Genomic DNA, 13,293 nt, shown 5'->3' with positions numbered 1-13,293 from the left:
TAACCATCTAAAAACACAATTCTCCTGAAACCACCTCAGTTTGATAACCGATGACCCAGATCCGTTAACTTTGAGAATGCTGACGAAGCAGCTTGTTGTAAATGGTCTTAATAGCCAAAAGTTGATGATAAAGAACGGAGTATTGGAAACACTCAATAGAAAATTTAGTATCAAAAAGCGGATTATGCGAAACTATGAAGTAAGTCGTGGACAAATCACAAAGAATAAGTTTGACTTCAAAGAATTTAAAGATTCAGTGCCTGCTGAAACCGTTAGTAAGAACCCTAATCCTTATTCTAAACCTTTCCAGATGATATTCATCATCATCATCTTATCTTAAATATTATAAGATATCTTCATATCTTCCGTTATACATATTCTCCATATTTCTGGAGATATTTTCACAACTATTCTTATCTGAGATCATGTATCTCTCCGTAATATCTGTGTTACAACATAAAAGAAACTGTGTTAGTTTCTAAAATTCTGAAACCTTCGGATTTAAAATATAAAAGTTTTGAAGTAGTGTTGGGAACTGATGCATGAATTAGTATAATATAATGAAACTTGATCAACTTCATTATATTACAGTAAGTCATGTTGAGTTTCTAATGGAATGTGATGATTCACAGTACCATCATCATGTGCCATGTTACACGGCTCTTACATTCTATCAAATCTCCAAACATATTAGGAACATATCATCTTGATAGTTCTATCCTTTCCAGGATATTCTGGTAATTTGACAAGTCAAAATCGTGCCAATACCCTTTCTTTCTTAGAGCATTAGCTATGTTTATTCCAAATCTTATACCTACGAATTTCGGACCATTACTCGCTTGACTCGAGAATGGGAAGAAGAAACAAAGGGAAGATATAAAACTCAACCACCACTCAGAAATTTACAAACCGTGTATATCGATACCGATAGCAATATAGAGAAACGGGAGAATTGGAAACACTATCAACGCAAGAGTATAGTAAAAGTAAATAGATTTTTCTGGCAGTAGTCGAAGAAGAAGGATGACAGACGTAAAAATTAAGAGTATATCAAGGATTAGAATGAGATGAAGCATATTAGCAAATATGTTAAAGTAGGAATTTAGGAGAAAGAGTAGAAGATATGGGATATGGAAATAAGAAAACGAAGGAGGTGGATTTATAGTGAAATATCCGACAAAGAAATCGAAACAGAATGCCGCATTAAATCAAAGAAGATCCTGATCGCCGAAGAACCAAATCTTATTACGTAGGATTTTCTTTTAAAAACCCTTAAATACTGGATATCAATCTTAATCACGTCATCGGTTAAAACAACTCCATATTTACTCACTTCACTCTTTTGTGATAGTTTTACTGGTACGCTTCACATGATCAAATCGTTTTATCCATATCTTCCAATAATGATAAAACTTCATTATTACCTTCTATTCGTCATGAAAACATTCCTATTGTTATCCATGACAACATCTACCAAATTTCGGGGACGAAATTTCTTTAACGGGTGGGTACTGTAACGACCCGAAAATTTCCGACCAAATTTAAACCTTAAACTCTATATGTTTCCGACACGATAAGCAAAAATCCTAATGTTGAGTTGGAAAGTTTGAAATTATTATTTAGGTAATCAATTACCCTTTGACCATGCCCGACGATTCACGAACCTCTAATTGAAAACAGAAACATATGTATAGAGTTTGTACTTAAAACATAATTATATTTAAGAAATCTATAATTAATTATTAATATATGCATATCAATAGATACTAAAATATATATAAACATTTAATAACTAATATAAGTTATTATAGATGTGTTATATGTTAGTACATAATTAATTAAATATAATGCAAGATAAAATATAGTTGTAATGTCATCATTATTACTTTCACTATTATTATTAATATAATTATTATTATTATTTATATTAATATTATTACTGCTATAATTTTAATTAATAAACTTTTATAATTTTAGAGTTATCAAAATAAGAATTTTTTTTAAAATTATAACTTAGTTGTGGCTTAAATATTACTACTTTTATTTATTGTTAAAAATATATATATATATATATATATATATATATATATATATATATATATATATATATATATTATAATTTTTATTATTATCATTATTTCTACTTTTATCTATATTATTATTATTACTTGATGTTATTAATTATTTTTATCATTAAGATTAGTATTAATTCTATTATTATTATATTTTTAATTAATATTTTTATTCATTAATGCACTATTAATTAATATACTATTATTTAATTATATTAAATTAAAAGGATATCACACGTTATATCAGTATCTATCTATCTGATCTTATTTTTGTTTGTATTTAATTTTTCCACAGAATCCCTATTATACTTGTGAAGGTGTCGGCCTTTATCCTTTATACAACCCATCGATCCATTTGAAATGAAAACAGATTTACTTCAATTTTTTTTTATTCTCTATATCGATCTTAATTATCTATTAATATCTATCTTGGTTTTTAATTAATATGGAAGTTTATGAAATCTGTCTAGTCCTTGCTCACGTCTGAGATGATCACGGGATCGAAAATTAGATGAATTTTTCTTCAAATCTATGAATGTCATCGTGTTAGAAATTGGACAAACAAACTTTCTGCAAGATTTCGAATCCTAAATCATTATATCAACTTCGAATTTTCAAATCAAAGTGTTAATTTTAAAAAAAAAAATCAAAATTCATTCTTTAATCAAATTCGAGTTATAGATTGTAAATGAAGTTAGATTAAGGGTTGAGAACGATTTAAGGAATGTTTTAAAACTCATTTCATGTGGAAAGCATTGTCTAAAACGATCACGAATTGGAAATCAATTTTTTTTTTCTTTGAAACCGTAAACAGCAGCGGCTGTTTTTCTCTTTAATTTTTTTTTTATTTAATTTTTTTTATCATCATGGATTTGGTTTGCTTTTCATTCGATTTTAATATACTGATTAAATCAAAAACGAGTTATGAATTAAACCTTGATCTCTGTTTAATGGAGTATGTTGAAGAAGGAGGAGATAAAGGAAGAACAGACGATATGGGTTATAATAATTCTAATCTGACTTAAAGCAGATAAAATGAAACGGTTCTATGGTTGAGTTCATGACAGGTGAGCGGGAGGTCGAGGGTTCGAGCCCCGTTATGGGCAATTTTTTTTAGAAGCTTTTGAAAGGGTAAACATTTTTAATTTTATTATTAACATTGTTATTATTATTATTGTTATTATTATTATTATTATTATTATTATTATTATTATTATTATTATTATTATTATTATTATTATTATGATTATGATTAAGAGTATTATTACTAAATATCCATTAATATTATTATTGTTATGGTTATCTATATCAAAATCAATAAATGTAGTTTCATTAAAATTTTATAATTAATAGTATTATCATTATGTATTATTACTATTTATATTGTTATCAAATCATTAATATTATTATTATTATTATTATTATAATTATTGTGAGTACTATTATTATATAATTACTAAAACCTTATCATAAATATCACTAACTGTAAATTTTATATTCTGCAGATATTGTTATAAATATTATTATTATTAGCATTAATTAATATTATCCTTAACAAAACAAATATTTTTATATACGAAATGAATATATGAAACTTATATACATATACTATATAAAGAGTATATAACTAATAATTTTATGTGAATATTTGTTCGATTACGATTATGTATATTAATAGATATACAAATGTTATAGGTTCGTGAATCCGAGGCCAACCTTATAATTTATCAGTGGTGTTATATGTATTTTTACTACAAAATACATTAGGTGAGTATATAGTCCCTTTTAAACTTTAAATATTTTGGGCTGAGAATACATGCGCTGTTTTTTTTTATAAATGATTTACGTTATGGACACAAGTGATTAAAAATGATATTCTGCGGATTGATGTGCTAGGTAATTTAGTTATATGTTATAATAGCATGTAAGCGCGAATCCTAAAGATAGATCTATCGGGTTTAACACCCCCATCCAGTAGGCTGCACTAGACATAAGAACTAGTGGGCGGATGTTTAGTACTTCGAGCATTATTTATACACTTGCGAGTGTACATATCCATCTTTGCGAAGATGACTTATTATATTATTGTTAAGGTTGGTTACTGAGGCCTCAACATAAGCAGAATGATTTTATACACTTGCGAGTGTATTATATTTTTATATATGAAATCTTGTGGTCCATAGTTATAACGCTGCTAGCATCAAACCTATATATCTCACCAACTTTATGTTGACATTTTAAAGCATGTTATTCTCAGGTACGAATTAAGTCTTCCGCTGTGCATTTGCTCATGTTAAGGACATACTTGGAGTCGATCATCGCAATGGGACCAACTGTTAATGACTTCATCCGGGAGGATTAGGACCGGTCCTCACATAGAGCTGCCATACAAATCTAGTATATAGATATAGATGAAAATAATATACTACCACAACCACTGTTGCAAAACACCCTGTCTCGAGCCGTCTCGACGCCCGTTGCGACGATTTGGTGACTAGCCCGTCCCGTCTCGAAGAAAATCGTTTAATATGACAATCAACGGCCAAAATTCCGGTCAAAGTTGAAAAAAATCAGGTCAAAGTCTCTCAAAATACGAAAAAGTCAGAAAGTCGGTAAAATTGGTCAAATTTGTCGTATTTTAGTTTGAATTTTATGTATTATATTAACGATGATAGCAATTATGAGTACAAATTAGTCAATTTAAGTTTTTTGCTTTAAAAATATGTACACATATAACATATATACATTTATATACTTATATATTTAAAAGTCAACTTTGGTCAACGTCCTTCTCGACCCCGTCTCGAACGTCTCGACCTTTTTAAGATTTAACCGTTTCGACCCCGTCTCACGTCTTTTGCAACCTTGACCACAACTCCTGACCACAAGCATATTTTATTTTGTTGTCATGTTTTAATTGAAATTTAATTAAAACTCATATATATATCAGACATCAGATATTAATAGACTTGGAATCAAATCAAAGAAATTTGTAAAGGTTACTCCAACAATTATCGGAGCGTCAAAAGTATCATCTTATGATATTGAGAATCGGGGTGGCAAGAAGCTCAAGCGTTTGAAGGTTGACGGTGTGGTTGTTAAACCGACTTTAAAAACTCGAAAAAGTAGAGGTAAAGGTAAAGAGGTAGTCGGGTAGTAGTTAAAGCGGTTTGTTTCATTTTTTTATGATTGTTGTATTTGGTGTCTCTTAGATTTTGGTTTGGTTGTGGTTTGTTGTTTAGGTCTCGTGTCTGCTTTTTGTGTTTAGTTTTTCAAGGCTCGTATTTGGTTAGCTTAAGCTCCGTGTTTAGCTTTAGGGTTTGTTTCTGTTCCCGAGCCTTGGTTCGCGTTTGGAGTTGTAATTTGTTCGTCTTCTTCATCGATTAATGAAAAGACTTGGTTTTATGTTATCGTTATTTTAGGAAAAAAAAAAAAAAAAAAAAAAAAATTGCACTGCTCCAGTGAGGAGCACGGGTTCCTCCACACAATCGAAGCATCTGCTTGACCGACCTTCCAAGCAATTCACCTGTTGACGACGTCCAATACATAATATGCCCATTTTCTTCTAATAATTCTATATAAACAGTATATATATCTATCTATCTATCTGTCTTATCGATCAGTCATCAGTGATGTGGCTAGAAGTTTTCTTCGGCTTGATAATCTTCCAATTAGTACGCTATTTCTTCTTTGATGATGATGAACAACACTTTGATTTTGGTACCTCCCGTTCCAACGCTCTTTTCGCCGTCGCTGATCGGTATTTAATTCAATTTCCCCTAAATTACTTATTACTCCCAATGTTAATCGTCAACATTTAAACCCTAATTAATTCGGTTCTGTCCAACAATTTCAGCTCCATTATTTTTTCGATTGATTATGTTGCAACAATCTAAACTTTAGGGATAATTAGAATATAACTTTATATTATGTAGTTTGTTTTTTTTTTTTTTTTTTTTTTTTTTTTTTTTTTTTTTTTTTTTTAAAGCTGTTTTTTGATACAATAGATGAATGAATAGTTTGTACTTGTAGTGATAATCTTTTTTTTTTTTAGGTCGTGATATGTTAACACAGAATTTGGATCAATAAACAAATAAAGTTTTACACGTTAAATACTAGTAAATTGATTAACAATTAACAATATTTAGTATATGTGCGGAATAAATAACAGTGAATGAACACAATATCTTCGAATTTTATTCAATGTCGAATGTCGAATTTAGGGATAATAAAGTACAGTTTTTTTTTTTTTTTTTTTTTAATTTTTATTTTTTTGTAACCCAGTGATCCCTTTCAAGTTTGAGATAGGAAACACAATATCTTCGAATTTTATCGAATGTCGAATTTATGGATTATAAGTTACAGTTTTATCGTTTTTCTGTAACCTAATGATCCCTGTTTACACTCAAATTTGAGATAGGAAACACAATCCTGCCGTATCTCAAATATAACGTTATTAAATTTGAAGTCTGGATTGGATCTGAAATGTGTGAGTCCGTAGTCCCATGTTCTGGATGAGTCTGAAGTTTCAGACTCAGTCTCGAATACATCTACAGACTGAAATAATACACTTAATTAATTCTTCATACACAAATTTTGTGACTTATCAGATACATAATGTAAGTTCGACTTTTGTTTATTCCAACACTTATGTATGCAAACTGCACTTGTAGACTTCAAGCTCTATATGGTGGCAAAGCTTATGTCGGGCTCCGTATTCCTGACCCTGATACTGCTTCTCGATTGAATATTGATTTGGTTCTCGTAACGAAAGGGTAATTTACATCTCATCTTTCTACTCATATGTTTCAATCTACGTTTTATCACAATTGTCTATTTCCCTCGAAGAATATTTGACATAGAGGTAGTTTGACAAAATTACTTATGAATGGGTTGATCTGGGATATGTTTTTTTATTTCTAAAGTGTCAAACGAATGAAAGATGTTTTGGCAATACCTGAATTGGGCTAAATGAAATGAAATGAATGTCTCTCAAAGTGTACTTTTATCCATAAAACATTGTTAATCAATTTATTCAGTTAAATAGACTTTACCTGTAATAATATAAAGTGGCAATCATATTTGACACACAGTTTTTGTAGATGATTAAGTTGTTATTTTGTTTGGACAAAAGAAAGATGTTTTGGTTATACCTGAACTGACCCATTTTGACCTGTTAGCCAATTTGCTTACCAGTCCACTTTTCAACATTTCAAATTCTCAAGTGGAAACAGGTAGTGATAATTATGTTAGTACTTAAAATGTTATTTTGTTTCAGTGAGGCAGTGGTTGTTTCTGTAATTAATGTTTCTGGGATTGTATCCATTGATGAGGATGGTACGTGGGTTTGCACAGGTCATTCTAAGCACAAAACAGAGCGTCTTCAGGATCCTGTGAGTATTAATTTCTGTTCGATTGTATTTTAGCTTTGGTATCGTTTACATTATGTCAATCCAAGCTTTTAGCGAGTAACTAGTTTATACGCTGATTTGCTCAGTCAGTGTTATTGTATTTTCTCTAAACGCTTAGGGTTCGCTCAGAAGGAGACTACTACTTTGTAAATGAAGTTTTTATCAGATAAATGGTGAACAAGAAGTTGGTTATAGTTTCACATACAGAATCATAAGGAAAGACAGTTACAAAACAACACAAATTATTAGTATTTTGCATACTTAAGACATCTTGTGAACAACACATATCATATGATTTGAGGTATCAAAATTCATGAGTAAGCATTAAAACATGTGGTTCATCGGATAACATTTTAAAAAATTCTCCATTTGATAATGATAATATTTGAAGATTCTTAGTCAGATTACCATATGCGATCATCAAATGTTAAATGATGCACATGTCACGCATCAGTTCTAATTTTCTAGATCAAATGGAATTACAGATGCTTCAATCTTTATATATCTATTTGCATTATCTGATTTGTCGCTATTAAATAAGTTAGACATGCCAAGAAAATGCCGGATATAAGTCAAACTTCGTGTCCAAAATACAACTAGTAGTATTGCTTACTCTAGTTTGGGGTGTGAGGATGGTTGTCCCTATTATTGGTTTATTATTTATTCTATTTCTTACATCAGCATTTTGTTTTTATCTGCAACAGATGGTGGAGGCCAAAAGACAAGTTGCAGTTCTTGAATCTTATCTTGAACAAAGGGGAGTTACTCTTCCAGACGGATATTTGTCCTACAAGATCGTATGCCCCAACCCAGACTTTCGGTACGGATAAATGAATTCCCTTTTAGGTTAAGATACTTGTGATGTTCACAATATTTGTGAACTACAAAGATCTTTACTTTGAGACATGAAAACTCATAATCAAAACTTGTATGTGGTCTATTTTTGAAATAATTTCAGCACCGTACATCCAGATTACTTTCCACCTGAGGTTGTGACGTATGAGCAATGGGCAGAATTAAAACCAGAGAAAAAGAGCATTTCTGGGTGGATTAAAGGTGCTCTACGTAGTGATAAGAATGAAACGCATGAGTCAATACAACAGAATCTTAGTTTTATCCTTAACACTGCTCCAATGTGGGATAGGTATGTTGAAATATTCTATATTATTTCTTTTCTAGAAATGGAGATATCTTTCAATATCTAGAGGTAGTGGGAAAATGGGCGGGTCGGGTAATGGGATGTAACTCGGAACAGACTGGCTTGGGTCGACCTCCTCCAGAATTTATTTTGTAAATAGTCAATAAAGAATATATTATTATATTACTAGAATACTAATCTAGTTTTCTAATAAAATGATTATAGAGGTTTTATGCATTTACCTAGATTAACTATTTACCAAATCTTTTTAAGCTAATTCTTGTTCTACTTGCTTGAACCATTAAAAATCGATTTGAATCGATCAGAAGTGGGACGAGGTTGCCATCTCTATCAATAGTAATTTGGTATTGTGTTAAGCTACTTGTTTGTAATACTTTATGATGAATGAAAGCTTTGAACACATTAAACAGGTTGCTCGTAACTCGTCTTGTATTTATATCTTTTTTCTTGCAGGTTGGAGCTAAAAAATAACAAACATCTATTAGGAGAATTTTTAGAATTCAAAGGGAAGCAAGATGATATTGCATCTCTAAGAAATATAAAGAGATCAAAAGTTAGCCGTATGATGATCCAAAAAACAAGCATGTTTGGTTTAGGTATTTGCTAACCCATTCGTCTAATATCTCTTTTAGATGAAAGGTTCCTTTTAGAGATAGAATAATGGGTGGGTTTGGCTGACCCGCAAAAACGTGTATACCCGACCTTCAGTCCTACAAACATTAAATACACTACATGTGATTATAGCAAACTATGATATTATATATTAGGCAATTATCTATTGAGCTTATTTTAATTAGTTTATTGAGGAGTTTTTCATACAGTTGAATATATTTCAGATGGCTTCTATTTTGTTTGGCTTATTTAACTGTTTTCTTTTGTGGTGCTCTCCCATTTAACTTATCAGTACTCGTTTGTAGATAAATGGGTCAAACTTGCCCCTTCTAGTTTCTAATTAGCATCTTTTGTGACTGAATACAGCTCATTCAAAGCTTCAAGTTTTGTATGCACCACTAGATTACAGAAAGGAAGGATCTTCCGGTTTAGAGTGGAATGAAGTAACAGTTAGATCCAATACAGAGGTGTTGTTTCAGCTTCAAGACACGGCTAAAATTCAGAAATTTAAACTGTCATCAATCGTGTCTATGTCACTAAGCCCTTGATGTTTCTGCGGTGGTTGTATTAAAGGGAGAAATATTAGTCATGTAAAGTACAAACATAGAAGTAACCATGTACTGTTATATTAATCAAATGGGTACTTTTGGTATAATGTGACCTCCAGGTACGGCAACTATATCAATCAAACTACTACATCATTCTTTATTATGAACATGACGATAAAAGGATGCTTTTGTCGGGGTGGGTATATGCAGCTCAGTACCCATTTGCCTTTTGGGTTGATGTGGGAATGTGAAAGTTGGAAGGATTTGCCCCTAAACGGATAACTGTAAGAGTAGTGGGAGTGGAGGTCAGTCACCACCACGTCGCACACTTCGTCGCAAGTCTCCCCACTCCCGTCGCATGAGCTCGTTTCGGTCCAGTCAGTCGAGCCTGCGACGCATGCAACGGCCGAATTGTCTTTTTTTTTTCTCCCCCACTTTTATTATATATAATACAACTCCTCCTCAATTTAAAAAAACACACATTCTTCTCCCTTCTCAATTTAAACACGCGAGTATACTTAAAAAAATATGAATTCTTCCATTGTTTCATTGAATGTTTACCACGGTGGAGAGCTCAGCGAGGATTGGAAATCGTATTCCAACTCGAAATGTATGACGTTCAAGTCCCTCGACGTTAATGGGTGGGATACAGGGCGTTTGTTCAGCTACATACGAGAGCATGTCGACTACAAAGCCTCGGATTTTATGTACATTGTTCCAGAAACTCAAACCTTTGAGTTTCTCACGACTGAACAAGAATGAGAAGAACTAGTCGGGAAAGCAACACTCAACGACGAGTCTATCGACTTGTATTGTATCCACATATGGTCCCGAGAATTCATCCGCCGCCCACATCTTCACTACCTGCACAACGAGAGTGATGAGGGATACAATAGTCCTAGCCCGTGAAAGGCTCGATCGGACGGGTTAATTTTTAGGACTTGTAATGTTTTTATTTTTAATTTTAGGTTCGTAATGTTTTTCTTTTTATTTTTAGGAATCATAATGTTTTTTTTTTTTTTTTTTAATTTTTAGGAATCGTATGTTAAATGTAATGTTTTTTTTAACTTTTAATGAAAGTTATTTCTGTTTATGTTAATTTTTATAATTTTATTAATTTATGTTATTTTTAAAATCATTAAAATAATAATAAAAATAAAAACTGACATGATCAAGTGACATAGGTCACTACTCCCCACTTTTTCTGACTCAGTAAGTCACGCCTGACATGCCAACTGACCTCAGTCACCACTCTCAGTGCTCTAAGGGACCTACAAACCCAAGCACAGGCCTGCGCAGCTTAGGTGGAAGGCGAAGAAGGTCTCCTTCCGGGGGGGTCCGAGCCATCAGTGAGATACCATTCTGGAAGAGCTAGAAGTCTAACCTTGTGTCAGGACGTACGGGTCAAGGGACATTCTCAGGTAAACAGTTTCTACAAGATTATATCGATAAAAAAGATGTGGAACACTTGAGGTTAACGTGCAGTGGCGGATCTAGGATTGGTAGTCACTGGTGTCACCGGTTAAAACTCAAGAAAAATTCTACTGGATGTCTTATTTCAATGGTGTAACTCAAATAAATGTACATTATCCAGTGGTGTCACTAGTTAAAAACTCAAAAAAAAATTCCACTACATCGCACATTTCAGTGGTGTCTCGTGCAACCACTGGGTCTATACTAGATCCGCCCCTGTTAACGTGTGCCATATTTCATAATATCAATTGTCAAGACTAGAAACACACTTGCTCACATATGTAACTAAGTCGTTAGAAACTAGGATGGATTAATTTTACATGGAATGGATAAAGGATGAGGTGTTCATGTTCAAGTTATTCAGGTAGAAAAATATTTTTACTTGGATGTTTGTGACTTAAATGATGTATCTCGTCACTGTTTCGACTCATACCGACCATCCTCAAGACCTGTAAATAGTGAGTTTTGAACGCGGTACATCTTTTGTGAAGATATGAGTACCTATAAGTTGATGAGAAAAGATCTATTTTTTCCCGTATCGTTGTTAACGTGAATTGATCAATGAACACATAACCAGGGGCGGACCTAGTGTGTTGAGTGTGGGACACCACTGAAATACGCGATGTAGTGGAAAAATTTTAGGTTTTTAACTAGTGACACCAGTGGATATTGTAAATTTTTTTGAGTGACACCATTAAAATAAAATATCTAGTATAAATTTTTTTGGGTTTTAACCGGTGACACCAGTGACTGCAAATTCTGGATCCGCCCCTGCATATAACTGATCACAAAATTTAGTGCAAACTCCTACAAAACTCTGTGGTAAATAGTTTTTCAGTTTTCAGCTTCAAATGTGTGTTACATAATTAGTGACTGATCAACCATTGAAAATAGCATGATGCCACCAAGGGAAAAGTGAATATGATATTATAAACATATATGACAAACATCTTAAAATATCTACATCATCTTATACAATTAGATATTGCGCATATTGCGCAATTCATCTGGTACCAGGTCTCACGCTCGGGGACTTGATTACCCGAGGTTTTACCTTCTATGAGGGAGCCACTGTGTTCGTTCATATGAGGGTTTCCTAGCTTACGCAATTATATATTGAATATTGATGATTTGAAACAACGAATTCGAATTAATTCATGTTTTGTATCACTAGTTCTCAAACAATATTATTATGCAATTGTTCACATGGAATAATGTCATCTATATAAGTGGCGTAACTTGAAAACGGATATAAATAGGGCGGATCCGAGAATGTAAAAATTTAATAAATTTTTCATTGCTAGCAGAGGGAAACATTAAAAAAAAAACCTTATTTTGTTGGAAACAATTTTTTTTAGTGTAAAATTTTTTTTCTCGTAAAATTCAGGTGCGGCGGATACCACATTTGGGTTGTATTATCTTCTGCCACTGCTATATATAATGAAATTTGTGAAGAAAAAAAAACTAGTAGCGAAATATAATTTTTTGTAGATTCAATAAAGTATTTCAAAACTTATTTGAAGAAAACAATATAAAGAATATGTGAATTTAAGGTATACATGAAATTGTTTGTTGTAGATTCAATAAAGTATTTCAAAACTTCTTTGACAAAAACAATATAAAGAATATGTGAATTTAAGGTTCAAGTGATATTGTTCTATGTTTGTATTCTTTTTTTATAGCTCGCTTTTAATGTATATATCTTACGGAGTTATTAAATTTTTACACTGTGATAAGCTACTCTAATTCAAACTTTGAACTAATGTGGTTTACACTGTTGAAGCCGAAAGTCGCTTAAGTTAAAAAACACAACTTCATTATAAAGCGTTTCATGAACACCTTTTTTGTTTAGATTTATCGTTTAACACAAATGGTTTTGAACAAAAAAGGTGAAATAGAACAATTGTGTGCGTTAAAACAATTTTGTGTTATAGAACGAAATTTGTCCTAACACAGCCAAAATTGTTCTAACACAGCCAAAATTGTGCGAACGTAGAAAAAGAGCTGAATTAGAACAA

At 31.9% G+C, this 13,293-nt stretch overlaps 1 protein-coding gene across 1 annotated transcript; it reads left to right on the top strand.

Annotated features, from left to right (window-relative positions):
• Positions 1-5,539: 5,539 nt before the first annotated feature.
• LOC139893312 (uncharacterized) lies at positions 5,540-10,777 on the top strand. Its single transcript, XM_071876470.1, has 7 exons — positions 5,540-5,832; positions 6,746-6,847; positions 7,351-7,465; positions 8,188-8,303; positions 8,442-8,627; positions 9,096-9,238; positions 9,621-10,777. Exons 1-7 carry the CDS (start codon positions 5,705-5,707, stop codon positions 9,800-9,802), a joined length of 972 nt encoding a protein of 323 aa, XP_071732571.1. The 5' UTR covers positions 5,540-5,704; the 3' UTR covers positions 9,803-10,777.
• The last annotated feature ends 2,516 nt before the right edge of the window (positions 10,778-13,293 follow it).

This window comes from Rutidosis leptorrhynchoides, chromosome 2 (genome assembly GCF_046630445.1).
Source record: "Rutidosis leptorrhynchoides isolate AG116_Rl617_1_P2 chromosome 2, CSIRO_AGI_Rlap_v1, whole genome shotgun sequence".
NCBI lineage: Eukaryota > Viridiplantae > Streptophyta > Magnoliopsida > Asterales > Asteraceae > Rutidosis > Rutidosis leptorrhynchoides.
The sequence above is the reverse complement of the archived record's forward strand: the minus strand, read 5'-3'. Positions and strand labels throughout refer to the sequence as shown.